Source organism: Bos grunniens, chromosome X (genome assembly GCF_055505025.1).
Source record: "Bos grunniens cultivar Pamir isolate PY7600 chromosome X, Bosgru_T2T1.0, whole genome shotgun sequence".
NCBI lineage: Eukaryota > Metazoa > Chordata > Mammalia > Artiodactyla > Bovidae > Bos > Bos grunniens.
Window position 1 is genome coordinate 86,305,374 of NC_141194.1, and position 22,806 is coordinate 86,328,179.

The following is a 22,806-nucleotide window of genomic DNA, read 5'->3' on the forward strand; positions in this document are numbered from 1 at the left end:
TGAAATCTGCAGGCCGTAATCTCCACACAGCCCAACCTTCTGAACAAAGCCAGTGCAATGATGTTGAATTCCTGCTGGGGCAGGATTAGGTTATATTGTCTGGAGACCCCAGGTGTCCCTGGAGGAACTTGCTGAGTGCTAGGCACACAGTAGGTGCTCAATAAATACTTGTCAGATTGAATGGAAGGTAATTTGGTAGTTGGACTCCCACAAAGCCCGTTCTGGAATGGGATGTCACTAAAGCCTACCTTCGCTGTCTCTGTTTAGAGAGAAGAAGCAAGGAGGGGGCCCCCCAGCAAGTAAATGCTCCATGGGTTGTGTGGGATGGCGTCAGACGGAACTATGGCCTTCTAGGAAATCAGTAGGCATGGCTGTAATGCCCATATTGTGTTTTTGTCTTCTATTTGGTGCACCCTTGGCAGCACCAGACAATGCCTGTAGGGGTCATAACAGATCAAAGAAACAGGAGAAATCTGAGACTTCAGGGCTTGGGAGTGAGTGAGTGAGAGCTAGGAGGGAATGAACTGATGGAAAGGAAAAAGGAAGGAAGAGAAAGACGTAAGGAGAGAAAATGAATAGGGTTAAATAAATATAGGAAAGTAGCACATTAAATGTTTTAAGCAGTATTGCAAGGGGGAAGAGGGGAAATAATGACACAAAAATGGAAAAGCAGACAACCCAAAAGAGACAGAGAGAGATTCAAAATGACAACATATGCTCATATTCTTAAAAGAATCTTTGGTGTTAAAACTTTTAAAATTGCTGACTTTATAGGAGAAATGAAGACTGAAGGACACACAATGACACATGCACAGATAGAGACACAGTCCAGTCATCAGTGACATCATTTTTGTGCTTAATAAAGCCAGTGGAATATGAACCTTTAGGGAGTCATCTGGTCCAACTCACCCATTTTACAAATGAGATAACTGAGTCTTAAGATTTGCTCAAATCGTGCACCTACTTAGCAATATCAGTTCAGATCTTCTGAAGACTAGCTCCTATACCCAGCTAAATGAAAACATTGAATAACAATTTCCTCTTTCTCTGACCATCAGTGCTTTAAAGGACTTGAAGCTCTTAGTAATCACAATAGAAACATGTGCTATTGTCTTTCTTTATGTCTCTCTCTGTCTCTGTCTCTTCTTCCCTCTCTTTCTCTCTGTGGACCTGTTCTTGTTGACAACTGAATCCTATGGTTATTATCTGGCTAATCCTAATTTGAAATCTTGGAGTAGTTGCCCGGTGTTAGGACTAGGATGTTTGGATGACAGCTGCTGAGTGGGAAGTACTTATCTTCCTGTCAAAATTACTCACCTATAAAATGAAACACAATGTCCAGCTTCCTAGAATTCCATTCAACTCACAGGTTGACAACTTTCAAACTTAAGAAACTCTAGTTTTAGAGTAAGGACAGGGTACCTGCAGTGGTTTTTTTTGTTTGTTTGTTTTTGTTTTTTTGGTGTACTGTGTCTGTCTCTTTCCCTGTTTCTCCCTCTTACACTTTCATTTCATTCTCCAAATTGCAAGGGCAATCTGGATGCTCAATCCATTCTTCACACACTGAAGCCAGAGGGAGTTTCCTAAACTGCAAATCTGATCATGTTACAGTTGTGCCAAAACTCATTGAATGGCTTCCCATTGCTCTTAGGATAAAGTTCAAACTCCTTTACATGGCCTACAAGTCCTTCGTGGTTTGGCATGAGGACCTCTCATGCTTAACCACTGTCCCTATATTCCAGCAGTGCTGACTGCCTTCCAGTTGTTTATTTGCACTAGGTTCTCTCTTACTTCCAGAACTTTACATATACCTTGTTCATTGCTTGGAACACTCTTCCCTTCCTACTGTTACCCACTCATCTGAGTCTGGCTAAATTCTACTCCTTCCAGAAGGCTCAATTGATTCAAGAGGCCTCTTATGATTCCTTAGGCTTGGTGAAATTATCCTCTTTATGATCCTTTAAGGCATTGAACTTTGTTTTAATACCACACTTTGTTGGTAATACATGTTTAATTAGCTGTCTTCTCTCCCTCCCTAAACTATGTCTTGCGAAGGCAAGAAATAAGTTTGCCTCCCACAGTGCCTTTCACCGTACCTGGTGGAATAAATGTTTGTTGAATCAATGAATGAAAGAAATAAAGAAACTTGCTTCGCTCTACCTTAGATGACAGGGCTAATCGAATCTTACGATTGGAAGGTCTTGTAGATCGTCTGGCTCAATTTCTATTTTACAGATGGGGAAGCCAAGGTTTAGGAAGGTGAGCTGATTAGTGACCCAGTTGAAATTGTGAACCCAGGATTCTTGACTTTTGCTCTGTGTTCTCTTGTATCGCATCACTGGCTCTCCAAGGTTGATTTTATCATCATAGCAGGGCTAAGAGTTAGCCCTGGTTCCAGTAAACACAAAACAAGCCAAAATGATTTTTTTTTTTCCTGAGAGTTCAAGTCTAATGGTAGGCAGTGGCTCTTACTGGGCTCTGGAATGGGAAGGGGGAGATGGGGGCATGTTGTAAGTGTATTCATTACTGCCTACTCTCAATTACACAAGTATAGTGCAGAAAAAGCATTTTAGCCATTAGCAACATACATGTAAGTGCTCTCTGAAAATAGTTTGGTAATGATTATATTTAATCACCCAGCTTTTTAACCGAGAGTTGTGTCCTCTTTTCCCTTCTTGTGCTGTTAAGTGTGCAGAGGGAGAGGATGCCAGGAACAAGCAGCTGCATACCATTTTCCCTGCCCCCCCCCTCAACAAACATGCCTGAAATCCCATGGTCAGTAATGTATTCCTTTGACTAAAGTATTATTCGGTCTTTTCAGTTTTATTTGCAAGCATCAGTTCACCTAGGCAAGGTGACTGATGGGCAAAACACTCCAGGAGTGGGCAGGGGAATTGGGGGACAAAGGCTGGGGACACCTGGAAGACAAAATGAGATGAGTATGTGCTTGGGGTAAGGCTAGAATTTCCTGGACCACCATTTAGATCAGAATGGGCTCCAAATAAGAATTTCCAGGGTGAGTTTCTCTTTCCTGGGTTTCAGCAACAAACCAAAATAATCTGATCTTTTATCCTCCTCCCTGCTTCCTAGGGCCTTGTCCTTTGGGCTCTCTTCCCAATACCCCAAATTTGACAAGCTGAAAAGTTAGCCAGTGTTTTTCCCCGCCACCCCCACCCTCAACAGACAGTCTTCTCCAGCCTCCCTGTCTGGTTGTCAACCTGTTGTTTATTCCACCTCTCTCCCGCGGAGGAGCGCCCTGTCCCTTCCTTGTCCATTTTAACCTTCGTATATAGCTCGGTCCTCATCCTGCTGCTGTCACCCCTTGCACCTCACCTCTGGCTCTTACTGTAATAATTTCCTAGCTGGTTTCCCTGATTCCAGCCTCTCTCCTCCTTCAATCCAGTTTGTGCAGGTTGCCAGATTAATCTTCGCGAACACAACTTTCATCAAATCCCTCTCCAGCTCCAGCACCCCTACTGCCTTTTGTATTCACTCCAAATGCCTTCATTTGGCTCTCGGGGCCTCTCACCTCCTGCCCTCATTCTTCCAGCCACCCTCCCTCCCCACTTCATCAACCTCATTTCTCATTTCTCATTATTCCTTAACAGAGCCCTTCTCTTCAGCCAAGCTAATCTGCTTATCATCACTCCCATCCACAATTTGCTCCTTTCTATCTCTTGTTCTTTTGCACGCACTGTTCTTTCTCCCTGCAAAGCCCTTACCCTCTCAGCTCTAGGAAACTGCATCCTTGACCTTCTTAACAAGCTCCTTTAAGATTTAACTTTTCCAGGAAGCCTTCCTGGAATAATTTGATCCGCTCAGTTTTTTTTTTTTTTTATTAGCTCGAATCTCATGGAATTGCCAATATTGAACCATTTTTTGAGCTACAGAAGTAGCAATTTCACATTGTTCAATGTAAAACATTCCCATTTTAATCAGTATTTCTTTATATATTGCTTAAGGAAGCTTGCCCCCAAATTTCTGAGTCTCTGATTGCCATAACTCTTTGAATGCAGCATGTGTGCATGTGCTAGGTCTCTTCAGTCATGTCCGACTCTGTGCAGCCCTATGGTCTGTAGTTTGCCAGGCTCCTCGGTCCATGGCATTCTCCAGGTAAGAATATAGGAGGTGGATTGCCATGCCCTCCAAGGGATCTTTCTGACCCAGGGATCAAACCTGAGTCTCATAACTCCTGCATTGGTAGTCAGGTTCTTTACCACTAGCATCACCTGCAGAGATTATATTTTTTTAATGGGTGCTTAATATTGGCTTTTAATAGATTTCCTTCCTTACATTATAGAGCTTCCCAGGTGGCTCAGTGGTAAAGAATCTGCCTGCCAATGCAGGAGCCACAGGAGACATGGGTTCAATCCCTGGGTTAGGAAGATCCCTTGGAAAAGGAAATGGCAACCAACTCCAGTATTCTTGCCTGGGAAATCCTGTGGACAGCTGAGCCTGATGGGCTATAGCCCATGGGGTCACAAAGAGTCAGATATGACTGAGTGACTATGCATACACTATACAGTGGCCCACATCACCATCTCTGTTGTATTGTAGTTAGGGGTACACATGTGTGTCTTGCCAACTGGTCTGTGAACTCTGCAAGGGCAAAGGCAAGGTCTAATTCATCTCTGCCACTGCCCCATCCCTAGCACAGTGCCTCATACATAGTAAGTCCTCAGTAAATAATTGTGGAACTGAGTTGAACGAATTGCTGCATGCTTTTGCTCTGCAAGGAACAGAGGAGGCTTGGGGATCTTCTAATCTTCAGTTAAGACCTGGAGAAATCAACTTGTGAATCCCCTAGCCCCAGCACATTCAAATTACCAGACACATGTAGATCTCAGCACACAGCAAATCCATGGCAACCAGTCTGGCAGTGTATTCGCCTTTCCCTGGCAGCTGGCCAACTGCTACTTGCAGGCTCAACAGAGCAAGAAAGCCAGCACCAGATAGTTTTTCTATTTCGAGCTTCTGTGCCCTTCCCCACACCTCTGCTGTGTCTGCCTGTATGCTCCTGGGGTGGGGAAAGTAGTATGCTTTTGCTGTGAGTAATTCCTAGATTCATAGATTCAGACCCTGGGGGCGGGAGGGCAGCACTAGCATGCCAGTCTGTCTTAATAAAAATATAAAGCAGTCAATAAAACAGCATCCTTGGAGCCCTTGAGGGCATTGCAAATGCTGTCAGTTAATTCTCCCTGGATTCATTACACAGTGCTTTCTTTTCAGAGTTGCTGTGGACAGCCCCTGAACTGTTGAGAGCCCCGAGGGGCAGCAGGTTACGTTCTTTTGCAGGAGACGTCTATAGCTTTGCCATCATCATGCAGGAAGTGATGGTCCGGGGCACCCCATTCTGCATGATGGATCTGCCTGCCAAAGGTAAGCAGGAGATGTGAAAAAGGTACCAGGACCCCACCATGATCCAGGTCGTCAGGCCAACCTAGGCTGTTGTGATTTGCCAAAAGAGTGAACACAATCCTGTGTCTGTGCTAACTGCCTGCTGGTCTGCAAGCAGCCTGTGCTGTGCGCAGGTGGCACTTGGAGCCAGAACGCTTTAGGCATTTGGAAGGAATTCCCCCCACCCGAGAAGCTGGTCCTTTTCTGAACTATGACATAAGCCAAGAGCCCACAGGACTTCTATGTTAGCTTTTTTTTTTTTTTTAGCAGCCCCCTACCATTCCTTTCAGATACCCCCTGCCAGAGATTTCAGTGCCCCCTCCATGATGCTCCTGGATGTCAGAATCCTCCCGTTTCCTTGTGACCTGCAATAGTCTTTCATCCTTATCTCCCATCAGAATCTTTGGCTACCAGGCAAAAGTTTGAGGGGAAACAGGATGCTGACATATTCTAAAAGTATGAACTGACGAGATATTAAGTAATTAGGAATGGAAAAATAGTAAGTTTATTAGTGGAGGACCCTGCTGACACTGCTTTAACCAAGTGATCAAGGAATATCAACATCATGTCTCCCCTGCCATAATGCACTGAGAAGGGCACAGTACCACCCTTGTGGTCTTCTTGCCCCCAAATGCATAACCTCAGTCTTACCATGAGAAAACATCAGACATAGCCCAACTGAGAGGCATTCTGACTGGCCAGTACTCATCAGAAGTATCAAAGTCATGAAAGACAAGGAAAGAATGGGGAACCATCACAAACTGGAGGAGACTGAGACAGAACAATGAAATATGATACGGATGTTGAATTGGGTTGTGAAACCAAAAAAAGGATATTAGGGGGAAAATAATGAAATTCAAATAAAGACTCTAGATTAGTAATAAGCATTGTACTGATATTAACTTCCTCTGTACTGTGATTTTATAAGTTGCTAACATTAGGGGGAAGCTGAGTAAAGGAGATATAGGCAATTATTGTACTTTTAGTTTTTTACAAATTTTCTGGAAGTCTAAATGTATTTCAAAATACAAGATTTTAAAAATGCAAAATCAAACCAAACCTAAAATACTTAGTAGTGTTTTGCCCCACTCAAAGCTTTATTTCTACTTAAACCCCCTCCCCAACAGTTCCTCATCACAAGTTAAATGAAGCCCAGTCTCCTCACATAAGACGCACAATCTGGTCCCTAGCTGCGTCTCTAGGCTTATCTTCTATCATTCTTCATACTCCAGCTAAGCTATGTGACTGGCAGTGCCTTGAAATCACCACCATCTCTCCCACCTTGGTGCCTCCACATGTGTTGCCTGTGCCTTCTCCCCACCTTGTCTCATTCAACTCATGTCACCTTCATTGGGAAACCTTCTCTGACCTTTTAAGTGTGGGATGGATGTCCCTTCTGTGCTCTCCTGTACGTATGCCTGCTAGAGCACTTATATCACTGGTCCTTGTTTATCTTTCCAATTGAACTGTGAGCTCCTCAAGGACATGAACCATGCTGGGCCTAAGGACAGAGGTGACCTAGTTCACTTGTCAGTATTCTGACACAGGGACAAGGGAACTTGATGGTATTCTGAGAAAGAGACTCCCTGTACTAGTGAGTTGGGTGGGGAAGTTGTACTTCATAGGGTCAATTTCCATGGAATTTATTGCACTGGGGCCAGGGTGAGAGATATGAAGGAGAAACCATCACCATATGGGCCAGCCTGAGTTAGCAGAGCAGAAGGTGTCATGTTACAAGGAGCAGAGGCAACAACTGAAATTCTTTCATGAAGGCTAGGTGATACTTCTTATGTAGTATAAAGCCATACTGCTGGAGGGTTTTAGCCAAGGCAAAGGTAGGAAAGACACGCTGGTGGTGCCAGCAAGGTTTGGTTCATGATGAGGATGTGAGAGTCAAGGGTGTGAAGAGGGGACTAGGGATAAGAAATGAGCTGAAGAGATAGTCAGGGCTTGGATTTTATTCTGTGGGTAATAAAAATCCATAAAGAGATTTCAAGCAAAAAAACGACATGGCCAAATTCATGTTTTCAGAATGGTTTGGAGAAGGCTAGGCTGGAAGCAGAGAGACCATGCAAAGTCTGATACATAGTAAATGTTCCACTCAGAGTGGAAGTCAAGTGCTAGCAGCCAGGAGGATCCCAATGAGGCCCTGAATGATTTAATGGTGATCTTAATTCCCTTCCCCTAGAGACCAGGCAGGGCCCATAACCTGGGCCTTCAGTGGGGGCTCATTGGGTCTACTGTGGGGATTGAAAGGCTTAGATATTTGGGGGTGGGTGAAAGGAGCCAGATCATTGAAGCAATGGATAAATAACAAGGTCCTACTGTATAGCACAGGCTTCCCTGGTGGCTCAGTGGTAAAGAATCTGCCTGCCAGTGCAGGAGATTTGATCTCTGTGGATTTGATCCCTGTGTCAGGAAGATACCCTGGAGAAGGGAATGGCAACCCACTCCAATATCTTGCCTGAAGAATTCCATGGACAGAGGAGTCTGGTGGGCTACAGTCCATGGGGTCACAAAGAGTCAGACAACTGAGGGACTAACACTTTCATATATAATTATGATATATACCAGAAATTAACACAACATTGTAAATCAAGTATATCTCAATAAAAACATAAATAATATATAGCAGAAGCAGAACAAAGCTGTGCTTAAATGATTTTTGTTGTTGTTTAGTCATTAAGTCATGTCTTTGCGACCCCATGGAATGTAGGCCACCAGGGCCCTATGTCCATGGGCTATCCCAGGCAAAAATACTGGAATGAGTTGCCATTTCCTCCTCCAAGGGATCTTCCCGACCCAGGGATCAAACCTGCATCTCCTGCATTGGCAGGCAGATTCTTTATCACTGAGCCACCAGGGAAGCCTGCTTAAATGATACCAAATACCTCAGTTAATTATTAATAGTTTCTCACTCCCTTTCTCAACTGATTGATATAGCCTTTGCTCAGATATAATTTATATTCAGGCCACCTAAGGAGAAAGTGAAATAGATGGCCTTTTTGTGGTTTCTCTTGCCCAACGTCATTCTTGTTTAAAACTCAATTATCTTTACCAAATCTCGGTACTTTCCCAATTTGTAGACCATTTTTTTTTGCTTCCTAACAGAAATCATAGAAAGAATTAAGAAGCCTCCTCCAGTGTACAGACCAGTGGTTCCTCCTGAGCATGCACCCCCAGAATGTCTCCAGCTGATGAAGCAGTGCTGGGCTGAGGCTGCAGAACAACGACCAACATTTGATGAAATATTTAACCAGGTAAGGACTCTGTGAAGCTTAGCACTGCCCAGAAGCCATCCTGAAGCCAGCCTACCAAAACGAACTTCTTGGGTTCTCATTATACTGTGGAAGGACCCTCTTGCAAGAGAAGAAGGCATTCGTCATGGGGATGAAGCACGGAACTGGCTATTTGAAGGCCCTTTGGTGCTGGATCATCTCCAGTACATCCCCCAAGAGAATTAGGATTCGTTTTGGTCTCTCCTATATCTGAACCTCTGCTCCATACCATCCACAATCTGACCTAACTGACCTTTCAAAGATGAACTTGAACCACTAAGCATTTGCAAGGCAATGTCATTGAGACCATTAGTAGAAGGAGTAGGTGGATCCTGGAATAAATGGGGACCCTCATAGAGCCCTGTTTGCTTTGGAAACTCCAGAGAACTCTGATGTGTATCTCGTTTAAGTGAAGCCAGATTGTTTTTGGAGGGTATGGAAAAATATGAGGAGTTTGAAAGGGTTTTCAAGATGGAAGGAAGTGCAAATATGGAGTACAAAAGCAGGAGATTCCTTTGGTTCCTAGGGAACTACTTGAGGCAATAAGCCCTGTGTGCTCAGTCATGTCTGACTCTTTGCGACCCCATGGACTGTCACCTGCCAGGCTCCTCTATCCATGGAACTTCCCAGTCAAGAATACTGGAGTGGGTTGCCATTTGCTTCTCCAGGGGACCTATGCAGGGATCAAGCCTGTGTCTCCTGCATTGGCAGGCGAATTCTTTACCATTTAGCCACCTGGGAAGCCCTACTTGAGGCAATAAAGTACATGAAAAGTGATAAGTTCCCTCCTTAAGATACTGAGTTTCTAAAGAGCTTGACTCCCTAGCATTCAGGATTCAACAGGGAAAATGAGGAGCGGAGAGAGAGCCCTGCTAAGGGAGCCCTGCTAGGGTGCGGTTCCTATGTCAGAGCATGCACTTGAGGGCTTTGTTCAAATGAAAGGATACCGAAACTGAGGGAGTGCTGTGTCAGCAGCGGCGGAGAGGCTTTTGAACCTGGGTGGTGTACCGCACTGAGATGCTCAGTGAGTGGCAGGTATCTGAGGTGGAAAACAGAAAGACTTGGATTGAAAGCCTGGGGGGCTCTGAATATTAAGTCATCCATGTCCCCGTCTCAGAATGCCTCCATTAGCCTGACTGAGTCTCTTGAGGACACTCAAACAGGTGTTCAGTAGTAGTAGGGAAAAGGCACAGAACTATGGAGGTCAAATTTCTGAAAACTTACCATGAGGCAGGAAGAAAAGCATTCACCCTGGTGTTGATGCTAGAGATGTTATTTCAGAAGGCAGCAGAAAGGCCGATGATAGATAGAAGGAGTGCACATCATATGACTTTCAAACAGGATGGCTTGGGGCTGCCCTCACTGAAATGCCTCCCCAATCCCTGCAGCTAAACCAACTGAAATGGGAAGAGGAGGAGGCTCCCTGGGTTAGGCAATAGGGGAATTGGAAAGATCCCCTGTAGGGGGCACAGCAACCCACTCCAGTCTTCCTGCCTGGAGAATCCCATGGACAGAGGAGCCTGGCGCACTACAGTCCATGGGGTCACATGGAGTCAGACACTACTGAGCATCTGAGCACCAAAGCATCTGAGTTGGCTCCTGTGATTACCAACAGGACCTCGGTGGACAGGTAGATGCAGACCAGGCTCAGAAGGAAGCTCATAGTGTTAGCCTTGGGGCATTGAGTGCTACGTAGAACACGTGTGAACCCTTATGTGTATAAAAGGGTTCATTGGGACAGATTCCTAGGTATTTGTTGAGCAGAATTACCACCAGTCTTCTCTTGGTGTCAACCCAGCCTTTTGCCTGCTTTTATAGCAGTAAGAAGGGGCTACCCTTCATGAAGATTGAAGGCAGGAGGAGAAGGGGATGACAGAGGATGAGATGGTTGGATGGCTTCACCCACTCAATGGATGTGAATTTGAGCAAGCTCCAGGAGTTGGTGATGGACAGGGAAGCCTGATGTGCTGCAGTCCATGGGATTGCAAAGAGTCAGACACGATTGAGTGACTGAACTGAACCAATGTTATGACAAGCTCCTTGTCCCTGTAGATGAACAGGGTCCAGGGAGGGCATATTGCAGATCTGTGGCATGCAGCCACCTCTAAAGGATCAGGGGCAAGACCAGTTGAATTTCTACATGACCCGGACATGAAGGCCAAGTGTTAGGAGACACCGTTATTCTTGGGCCCCATGGTAAGAAATAAGGATAGATCTTACCATGTAGATCTTACCAGGCTTTCCTGGTGGCTCAGATGGTAAGGAATCTGCCTGCAATGCAGGAGCCCTGGGATCGATCCCTGGGTCGGGAAGATCCCCTCGAGAAGGAAATGGCAACCCACTCCAGCCTTCTTGCCTGGAGAATTCCATAGACAGAGGAGCCTGCAGGGCTACAATCCATGGGATCACAAAGAGTCAAACATGACTGGGCGACTAACAAATATAGAAAAAAAAATGTATATCTTGGGTCACATTTAAGAGGTCAAGGAACCTCCAGCTGACCAAGAACTGGTAACATGGTGGCATTAGAAGACAAGTATAGTTTTGTAGGTTGATGATCTAGAAGAGTAAAAGAGCCCTCCTTTTTCTCTTATCCCACTTCACGACTAGCCTGAGCTCCAGACCAAATCCTCTTGCCTTTGAAGTGGCTACTGCTTCAAAGTGTTAGCATCTCAGAACTGAAGGATACTGACCAGAGAGCACCTTTGCTTAGACTTGAAAGAACCAGAAGGGTAGCGGAAGAACTACTCAGGGAAAAAGAGCCTTGTGAATGGGCCAGGGTGACAAAAGAGTGAGAAGTGACTTTTCCTATTTATACCTGGCTTTACCTCTCTTGCCCTGGCGTTTTAGAGGAAGGGTGATAAAGGGTCTTGCTCCACCACCTCTAAGCTTAAGGAGTAAGGATTCTCTGGCTCTCTTTCTGCTTTACTTCCAGTTTAAAACTTTCAATAAAGGGAAGAAGACTAATATTATTGACTCTATGCTTCGGATGCTGGAGCAATATTCTAGCAACTTGGAAGATTTGATCCAGGAGCGAACTGAAGAGCTGGAAATTGAAAAACAGAAAACGGAAAAGCTCCTAACACAGATGCTCCCACCGTATGTGTGAACACCTGAGGAGTGTGAATGCTTGTAACTGTGTTCTATTAAAAATAGAAAAAAAAAGTGCTCATCAGCTAACTGCTCCCTCCCTGTGTCCTGTACCCTCTCTACTCCCAGTAGGTTTGAGTCACACCTTCAAATCAAAGAATTGGAAAACCCAGGGAGCAGAGCACACTTCCTAATTTTCCACTTCTTGTGGATCATGCTAGTCATTTACATTTTTGATGCCTTGGTTTTTCTATTTGTCACTTCATGACTTTGCCTGGAAGTTGACCAATTAAAAGGAGACAGTTTTTTGAGCTCCTAGAGGGAAGTAGCTGGGTTGTTTTTCTAGGCTTTTCCTTCCTTAGAGTGAGAGCCTTATGTGTTGCTACCGTTTCCAAATTTTTCAAGTCCCCTTATCATGATCTGCTAGGAGATAATCAGGGAAGTTAGTTTCCTGCAAAGGCAACCTCCTGGGAACATTTTGTGCCCCCAGGTAGGGTGGAGTGGGTGGGTCGGGGGAAGCAGAGAAAGAAGGATAGAGAGTTGGAAAAAGTCCACAAAGGAACAAACCAGGACTCTGCTCAATGATGTATTCCAGCACCTGGCACATTGCCTGGCACATTGTAAGCACTCAATATCTGTTTGTAAAATAAACAAAAGAATGGGTGTTTGCATCCCAGTGACATTTTCTTCCTTCTTACCTACATGGCAGTGAATTTTGGAGAAATTGTGTTCTAGCAGATGTGGCCTGGAGGGAAGCCTGTGTCCTCTGAGGAATGTCTGTGTCTGCTTTTCAGATCAGTTGCTGAATCTCTCAAAAAGGGCTGCACAGTCGAACCGGAGGGCTTTGACTTGGTCACCTTGTACTTCAGCGACATTGTGGGCTTCACTACCATCTCAGCCATGAGTGAGCCCATTGAGGTGGTGGATCTTCTCAATGACCTGTACACCCTCTTTGATGCCATCATTGGCAGTCATGATGTCTACAAGGTACGTCACTTAGCAAGACAATATGTTCCAGAGAGCAATTTTGATATGAGGCCCACCTGTGTGTACTCCAAAATTGAAGGAAGGATGCAATTGTATCAAATGCTGTTATTTAGGAATTAAAATTTAAATAGTATACACTTCCATTGGTCTCCCTTTGAAAACGAAGGCCAAATAAAATTCATATAATGTCACATTTTTCAAAATAACAAGCTCAACATGGCAAGAGATTGCTGGTCAGATTTCTCTTGAGCTGTTTTCTAGAACTGGGACTAAGAAGAGGTTGAGACCAAAAAGTATTATTGTTCTTCAGTTTCCAAGTACCCACAGGGCAGGCACGGAAGGGCATACAGAAGTGATAGTGTTTGGCCCATAGTTGATGACTAAGTTCATCTTGGGAAAATTTGTGTGTATATAATACATGGTGTTAAAATTTGGTTCCCTCCTTTAGGTACTGTTTTTATACAGGAGGAAACTCGACTTTGGACCTGAGGCTCTCTGGGATTGCTACAGAGTAACCTAAAGCCCACCTAGTGGTCTGAGGTCTCAAGAAGTGACTAATTGTGAGGTTGTAACCTGCTGCTCCCCAGAGAAGGCAATGGCACCCCACTCCAGTACTCTTGCCTAGAAAATCCCATGGAAGGAGGAGCCTGGTGGGCTACAGTCCATGAGGTCGCTAAGAGTCGGACAAGACTGAACGACTTCACTTTCACTTTTCACTTTCATGCATTGGAGAAGGAAATGGCAACCCACTCCAGTGTTCTTGCCTGGAGAATCCCAGGGACGGTGGAGCCTGGTGGGCTGCCGTCTCTGGGGTCACACAGAGTTGGACACGACTGAAGCGATTTATCAGCAGCAGCAACCTGCTGCTCCCACTTGCCCTGATCCCTCCAGCATGTCACTTTCCACTCTTTCTATCAAAGGTGGCAGAAGATGAGTGGAGAACAGATGACTATATTCACTCATTTCGGTGCCATGCTTCTTTCCCCTTGATTGTATGTGTTGCCCTGTCTCTAGGCAGAAAAATGACTAAAAATCTCATAGCAGTGTAGGAACATGTCCATGTTGTCTGCAACATCGAAATTTGTTTTAGTGATGGAAAAAGATGCCCCAGGCATCCCACACTTTAGACAGCTCCTCTGTCCCAGGAAACCAGCTGAAGCTGGAGATTGAGTAGCTCCATTCATTGGATCCTTCACAGTAGCCTGAAAGGTTCCAATTCTCAAATCACACACAGGGCAGTGTGTCTATCTCAGATTAGACAGGGCTCTTTCAGGTTAAGTAGAGAGCCTCAGGGCTAGGCCAAGCTGCCTAAATAGGGCTCAGAAACAGGCATCATGCCTGTCAATCAGCAGAAGCTGCAAACTAATCAAGAAGCACACATGGAAACCATGGTGCAGGAAAAATCCATGGAATCAGACTACCCGTCTTGTTGAATTCAAGCAGCCTGAAGAGAAAAACAAATCACTGAAAGCTAATTCAGTTGAAATTAAAATCAAAGATGATTCAGTGTGGGCAGTAACACAGCCACGAGTTTAATCAATCCAGCTGATATTGTTCAGACAATTGTTGGGGGTCTTGGGAATGAGGCTGTTAGGTATTTTGATACTTCATGGCTGCAATAGGAAGGTAGCAGGCTGTTTTCAGGACAGAGTAGGGCTATATGAATCCAAAAATTACATCTAAGTATTCAGTCCTTTTTAATAAAAACAACACAGTACAGAGGAAATAAAAATTGAACCAGTGGCGGATCACCAAATCCGTTTGTGTTTTCATTTTCTTTACCTATAAAATTGGAATCACCTCCCCTGGCACTTGATAATCTGAAGTGGAATGAGAAGGCTGCTGCAGAATCATGAAGTTGGTGATTTGTTCTCAGTTTCAGTTCCTACTACCACCCCATCTTAACCAGACCTTTTCTATGCCTCATCTACCCTTTCTGTGTCCTTATTCTGGTTTATGCAACCCATATTCCCCACATCAGTGTCACACCAAGGCCAAGAAGCACCCATGTTCCCTGTCCTTCTAATTTTCTCATCCATATCCGTGGGGTCTCCTGGGTGACTGACTCGGTAAAGCTGAAGGATCAACCACCAGTCAATGATAATAGCCAGCCAGTGAGTTTCTCCCTCCCGTACATATAGTATTTGCATTGTACCATTGCCTTCTTCTGTGTGAACAGGCATGCTTATTTATCTGAGTGCATGAATCCTTTTCTCAAATTGTATCAGGTAAGAGAGGCCCTGAATGGAAGTATCCTGAGGTACAAAGCCCCATAGGTGCAAAAGATCACTATAGAAAGTCATAATGTGGAGCCTATTGCCAAGTACTAAATTTTATCTGGAACTGAGTCATAGGCACAGTCCTATGGTTTATTTCAAGACATGTCAGTTTGGCTATGATGATGATGATGGTGATGATGATGATGGTAATGGCTGGCACTTATCATCCCCCAGGCAGGTTTTAATTGCTTTGACATTTATTAAGTTATTTTGTCCTTAAAACACTCTATGAGGTGGGTGCTCTCATTATCCCTATTTTACAGATAAGGATACTAAAGCACAGAGTGGAAAAGTTATGTGACTACGGCCACACAGTTTGTAAAATGTGCATCTGGGATTCTAAACAAGGCTGTGTGACTTCAGAATTTCATGCTCTTAACCATGGCGCCCTGTGAGTGCAGTTATTTAGGAGAACATAGATTTTTGGGGCCATTTAAGAAAAATTATTCATTTTAATTAAAGGATAATTGCTTTACAACATTGTGTTGGTTTCTGCCACACATCAACATGAATCAGCCATAAGTATACTTATGTCCCCTCCCTCTTGAACCTCCCTCCCACCTCCCACCCCATCCCACCCCTCTAGGTTGTTAAAGAACCCTGGGTTAAGTTCCCTGAGTCATACAGCAAATTCCCATTGGCTATCTATTTGCCATATGTTAGTGTGTATGTTTCCATGTTGCTCTCTCCATTTGCCCCACCCTCTCCTGCCCGCCGTGTGTCCACAAGTCTGTTCTCTATGCCTGCGTCTCCATTGCTGCCCTGCAAGTAGGCTCATCAGTGCCTTCTTTCTAGATTCCATAGATATATATGTCAAGATATGATATTTGTTTTTCTTTCTGACTTACTTCACTCTGTGCAATAGGCTCTAGGTTGATCTGCCTTACTAGAACTGACTTAAATGTGTTCCTTTTTATGACTGAGTAATAGTCCATTGTATATGTGTACCACAGCTTCTTTATCCACTCATCTGTCGATGGGCATCTAGGTTGCTTCCATGTTCTAGCTATTGTAAATAGTGCTGCAGTGAACACTGGGGTACATGTGTCTTTTTCAGTTTTGTTTTCCTCAGGGTATATGCTTAGTAGTGGGATTGCTGGGTCATATGGTAGTTTTATTCCTAGTTTTTAAGGGAATCTAGGAGAATATAAAGTTTTAACTGAATGGAAACTTGTACTAGCAGAGTCTGACTGGCACATTTCATAGACGTCCCTTCAGCTTACTTATCTTTTGGATTTACTTGCAAAGCTTCACCTCACTAGTCACTAGAAAGAGTGGATACACTTCTGTGGGGAAGATGAGGATCACAGAGTCACCTTTATTCACGGGTGTCCAGCTCTAACTGCCACCTGCAAAGCAGTGGAGGGCTAGTACTGCTGCTCCTTAGAGAGGTAGTGCTAGGACAGGGAGCTGGTGGGAGAAGACAGTTCTCACACCCGAGGAAGCTGCAAAACTGTCATATTAGCAAAGTAAAGCAGAAGGAACAGACTGTTTCACTTCCTTCCTTTCCTTTTCCCTATATTTGCCTTAAAGCTACCCTAGCTCTTTGACCCCAAATGGTCTAGAGAAATGCTTTCTGGGAAAGCACCTTCTCCAAGGGTGCTCCCCAGTGAATATCCATGGACAGTCCCATAAATTTCCCCTTTCCCTTGCCCCAGGAATTATTTGGAGCCAGATAGTTCACTAGGGCCAGACAGGAACCTGAGAAGTAACTGTAGAATCTATGGGTGTAAGACTTAAACATCAGTATGTTTTAAAATGAAGTTTCTTAAGTGATTCTACTGTGCAGCCAGGCCTGTGAAACACTGAGAGTCTCTTTCTGACTTCCTCACTTTACAAGAAGAACACTTAGCGTCCATCATACCCTTTAACTGTATGAAAGGTCACACGTGCACTCATATATGCATGCTCACACACACACACACACACAGACACACACATTATTTACTTGCTAATTCTATTTCCCCTGATTTCCAGGTAGAGACTATTGGAGATGCTTACATGGTGGCCTCAGGCCTCCCAAAGAGGAATGGTATGAGGCATGCAGCTGAGATTGCAAACATGTCCCTAGACATCCTCAGCTCTGTGGGTACCTTCAAGATGCGGCACATGCCAGAGGTGCCGGTCCGGATTCGAATAGGCCTGCACTCAGGTAACAACCAGCAGCTAAAGTGGGAGAAAACATTATGCACTTCAAGGGAAGGTTGGAAACAGAAGGAAGAGGGTAGCTCTTCCCTGATTATTGGCAGCTGGATTATCCAGGTGTCTAGTGCTGCATCATTCCTTTTCGTCTCCCCATTTCCTCTCCTTCCAGCACCTGCCCTACCCCAGTGGGCAGCAGCTCTTGTTCTAAGTACCAAACCTTTCCAGTCCACCTTTCTTGTTAGAGCCAACATCTCTGTGTTTATGATACAAGACCAGCCTGCGTATGTAGTATTTAAAGGATCGTTCCTTTAATTCGTTGAAGTCTCAACTCCTGGAGTATTTATTCTCCCACCTTCCTCCTCACTTGCTTGAACATCTTCAGGATGCCCCTCATTGTACCCTTTCCATCTGTCTTTATACATTCCCAGGTATCTACTCAGGTCTCTCATCTACTAGCTTCTACTCACCTCCTGTTTATCTTTGCTCTTCTAGCCCCCTTTTCTTCTCCCATCATTTTCATCCCTTTCCTACCAAATTTTGTAGAAGGATGATTGACGTTTATCACACCATTTCTTCACTGTCCACTCCCTCTTTAGCCCCTTTGCCATCTGGCTTCAGCCCTCATCACTTTTCCCAGTCCTAGTCTGCCCCTATCTCTGCAGCACTTGGTATTCTTGACAATTCAGCACCCCCCCCCCCACAATTGGCTTTTATGACCTGCTCTTCACTCTCTGAATGCTTCTTGTCCATTTCATTTACTGGCTCCCTTAGCAATCCCTGCTCTCTAACTGCTCCCACATTTTCTGCAAAGCTCCGAGCTGTGATCTCCTTGCTCTCTGTATGTCCTAACCTCAAATTCATTTCTCAACTCACTCCAAACTGGCTTTCATTTTCTACCATTGTCTGATAATCTCATCTGTCTTTGTCTGTGTGCATGCTCAGTTGTGTCCGACTCTTTGCAACCCCAGGGACTGTAGCCCGCCAGGCTCCTCTGTCCATGGAATATTCCAGACAAGAATACTGGACTGGGTTGCCATTTCCTTCTCCAGGGGATCTTCTGCATCCAGGGATCCAACCTGCATCCTTTGTACTTCTGCATTGGCAGGCAGATTCTTTACCACTGTGCCACCTGGGAAGCCTTCTGTCTTTATCTATATTGATATGCTCCAGGGTTCTGTCCTTCATCCACTGTTTCTCTCCCCTACTGTGCTCTTCTGGGTGATCTCATCCATATCTGTGGTTTAACTACCACTTGTGTACTGATGACTTTCAACTCTACAACTTCAACACCTGTCTTCTTCCTTAAGCTTCAGCCCTGTATATCAGACTTACTGCTGACATTTCCATTTGAATGTTCCACACAGACATCAGACCAACACATCCAAAACAGAGTGATTTCTACCCATATAAATGATCTCTTCTTCCTGTATTTATTTTCTATTTAAGTTGGTGTCACTACCATTCACCTAGTTATTCCAGTTCGTCTTGAGAGTCATCCTCCTTGGCTCTGCCCTCACCCTGATCTTCACCATTTAGCCAATTACTAAGTCTTACCTTTTCAATATTTACATTCAATATTTCCATTTTACCTTTTCAATATTTCTTGATTCTGTCTTGTCTCTTCTTGTCTCTCACTACTCAAGTCTAGGCCACCAGCATCTCTTGCCTGGATCACTGCCATAGTATCTTCTTGCTTCCACTCTTGCTTCTTTCTGTCCATCCTTTTCATAGTTATCATCACAATCTGTCTTTGCTTGCTAGCTTATTATACTATAAGCTCCTTGATGGCAGGCACCAGATCTTACTCATGTTTATATCCCAAATGCTTAGCATATAGGTGATTTTCATTACTTTTCTTTTAAACAGGAGCCTTCGTCTCTCATTGCTGCTTCAGTTTCACATCAACAACTCCCCTTGGCACAACTCTTCTTGGATGATTTACCATTACTTCAAATCTTGCATTTCTAAAACTTCAAGTCATCTTTTCCCACAAACCAGCATAAGTTCCCAGGCCCACATGCTAATTTTCTCATGGTTGTCAATCAGCCAGTCAACATGTCTGTTGGTTCTCCTTCCCTAATGTCTCTCTTTTATTACTCCTTTTTGCCCTCTATCATCACCTCCTTTCCAGTACTTACAACTTTGTGCTTGAGTTACTGTAATAGTCACTTAACTGTTTTCCCTGGTTTTACTTTCTCCCCTTTCAGTGCATTCTATACACTGATGCGAGAAAAAAAGAAAAAGAAATTTCATTATGTAATTCCCTGCTCAAAATTCTCTAGTGGTTCAAGGTCCACCATCTTGTACAACCCAATAGCCAATCTTGTCTCTAGTTTCTCCCCAGGCACCTGAACTAAGCAGACTGCTTTCTATAAGAGCTTCCCAAAATTCCAAACTCGAGCCCAACCACAAACCTTTGATTTTTGTCCCTTTTCTCCTACTCAAATCCAACTCACTCATCAAGATCTAAATCAAATCCTACCTTCTCCATTGGATCTTTTTGGACTGAACCAAGCCTTAATAAGCAACCCCTCTCCTATTTTCTAAACTATTAGAGCACTTCTGCCTGTACCATTTATCTTGCCTCAACCATATATTGTCTTGGATTGTTGCTTAATTGCTTCTGGTTTGGTAGTCTCCTCTCTTCAATTAAGCTCTAAATTCCTACAGAACTGAGGCTATATGATACATTTCTTTTTTATTCCCCTTGGTGCCTAGTTCGGTGCTCAGTGAATGCTTCTTAATGGGTGAGACATGAATTATAATACGAAACATAACTTTTGTAGTTTTCTTTTTAACTTTTATTCTTACAAATGAATGTTCAGAAGGAATTTTTTAGAGCAAAAATAATTATTTTGTGTGTGCATGCTTAGTTGCTCAGTTGTGTCCGACTCTATGGGACCCCATGGACTTAGCCCGCCAGGCTCCTCTGTCCATGTGGATTCTCCAGGCAAGAATAATGGAGTGAGTTGCCATGCCCTCCTCCAGGGGATCTTCCCAACCCAGGTCTCTCGAATTGCAGGCAGATTCTTTACCATCTGAGCGACCAGGGAAGCCTTCTCTAACTCAGGAAACAGCAAAAAGATAATGCTGAACAATTTTCACTTAGAACAGAGACCAGAAAGGTGAAGTTGGAGACATTTCTAGATCTTTTTGAACTAGATTTTCAGTATGGTTGCTGAAATTTCTTTCAAGTAATGTTCATTCTCTGAACACTTAGCATGGTTGTATTAAAATGTAAAAGCAAAAACCATTCTTAGGGCAAATAGAAAATATTCTCAGATTGTCTGTATATACTACCCTTCTGGAGAAGGAAATGGCAACCCACTCCAGTATTCTTGCCTGAAGAATCCCATGGATGGAGGAGCTTGGTAGGCTACAGTCCACGGGGTCGCAGAGTCGGACACGACTGAGTGACTTCACTTTTCACTTTCCATGCTCCTAACACAAATGATTGAATGTCAACTATACTTCTTTTCAGATTTTCCAACTGTCTTAGCAATAATTCTCTTTATAGACACAATTTGGGAGACAGATAGCCCCCTGGATACCTCCTTCCAACCCTAAGGCACAATAAAGACTCACATTTTTCCCTTGAAACAAACATGCTTGGATCCTGAATCCCTGCCCAGGCTTTCCTGATTGGGTTTAATGCTTGGTTGTCCCTACTGACAGATATAAGCATCTTGGGTGTAACTGTTACTTGGAACAAAGGCATCAATCAGAAGGGTAATCATTTCTGCATTGTCATGAATTTGTTTTCTTGTAGGGCAAAGAATGCATTACTCACCAAAAGACTTCCTTCAGAGTCCCAGAGCTATTTACTGGCAACCTTATTCTTTCATGTAGCTACATTCATTCCCTTGGCAGTGTCCCTCTATTAGCATTGGAGTCATACCTGTTGACTATAATCCTGATTACCTGCGTTCCTCTATAGGGCCGGTTGTTGCTGGAGTGGTGGGCCTCACTATGCCCAGATACTGCTTGTTTGGAGATACTGTGAACACAGCTTCTCGGATGGAATCAACAGGGTTACGTGAGTACCTCTAGAGGGATGAATGGGATGGTAATCTCCTGCTACTGGGAAAGTGATTCTTCCTCAAGAGAGGGGAAACAAAGCAGAGAGATGTTTGAATGTTTCAAAGAATTATTAAAAGGTAATTTGAGAATCTTAAGGGGATGTAACACACAGGTTTTTGTCTCTAATGGCAAACCAGTAGGGGGTGATGTTGGACTGAGCATGTACCTTTCTTGTTTTAGAAATTAAGCTGTAGCTAGGTGACACTGAAACAGCCAGAAATTTGATCAAAACAACAACAACAAAATCCTTTGGGTAAAGGAAAAAATTGGTCAGCCTGGTGGGTTTGTGGGCATCATATTGAAAAAAGAAACAGGAAAGGCATTGACTTTTTTTTTTTTTTTAGTTTTCTGAATGTTGAGTTTTTTTTTTTTTAATTTTTAATTTAAATTTATTTATTTTAATTGGAGGCTAATTACTTTACAATATTGTATTGGTTTTGCCATACATCAACATTGTTTTTTCAACTAGTTTGTAGAGACACACCCAGAGTCAACTACCTCCCAACCAGCTGATGTTTCCTGCTTTAGTCCTCTTTTGAACTAGTTAGGACCCCAGGAGTTCTGGCTTCATCAAAGCAGCCTCAATTTAGCTAGCAATAATGCTTAAATCTGAGGAGCTTAGAATTCTGAAATAATTTCAACTTGCCTGTATATAAAACTCTTAGCTTCTATCAAACCAGGTATGGTATCAAAGATGCCATTTCTCCCCCATTGCTTTGAGAAGAAAACTATACAAACCATTATGCTATTTGTCTGTGGCTGGCAACACTTTCTTGTTTATTTCCTATCACTCCTAAGGCAATGTCAGAATCACAATGTGCTTTACCTATATCATAGTTAGACAAAGTGATTTATTCAAGCTAGTATAAAAAAACAGAGACAACAATAGATTTTATATACAGTTTTCATGGATTACATATTAGAAAAAATCACTTAAGCCCTTAGCAGCCCTGGCTCTGACAGCTACTAAGCAAGACAAGCTCTTCTCAAACTTCAGCAGTGTATGCAACCTAGTCCCTGATGATACGGTAGCCTATATCACAGTGGGTGGTGCCCTGTCTGACCCCACGTCTCATCACTCATGTGCCGAAACAGACTTGTACAATAGGTCCAGTCTTAGTCAATCTAGCCCGTGCAGCCATGATAAAGGAGGCAGCACGGAACTTAGAAGCTGTTGTCAGAATAAATTTTCTGACATCTGGCAAAGTCTTCAAATGTCGCAGACATGGCAGAGGCCATGGGAGTAGTCATCCAGGAACTGCTGCATGCATGTAACTTTGCTCTGGAAGTGCAACCCAGGAGGAAGTGAAACTGGCACAGTACGCTGGACTGATGTAAGCCTGTAGAACAGTGAAGTCATATTCTGGTCTGCACTAGGGAAGCTCCACACATTTCATGTTGGAAATACAGAATTGAGAGTGGAAAGTAGATTTTCAGATTCAGTCAGCACCTTGTCCAGTGATCAGATGGGAAGTAGAAAATGGAATGAATCATGCACAGCAGATGTATATGAAGCACTGACTCTGTAAGGAAGGCATTGTGAGGGATAT

The 22,806-nt window shown here is 43.8% G+C and overlaps 1 protein-coding gene across 1 annotated transcript in view; it reads left to right on the forward strand.

Annotated features, from left to right (window-relative positions):
* GUCY2F (guanylate cyclase 2F, retinal) overlaps positions 1-22,806 on the forward strand; it is a 93,185-nt gene that overhangs the window by 61,518 nt on the left and 8,861 nt on the right. Inside the window, exons 10-15 of the mRNA XM_086386650.1 lie at positions 5,230-5,379; positions 8,509-8,657; positions 11,611-11,774; positions 12,560-12,752; positions 17,009-17,183; positions 21,114-21,212. Coding sequence (XP_086242776.1) covers positions 5,230-5,379; positions 8,509-8,657; positions 11,611-11,774; positions 12,560-12,752; positions 17,009-17,183; positions 21,114-21,212 — 930 coding nt within the window. The remainder of the gene's footprint in view (positions 1-5,229; positions 5,380-8,508; positions 8,658-11,610; positions 11,775-12,559; positions 12,753-17,008; positions 17,184-21,113; positions 21,213-22,806) is intronic.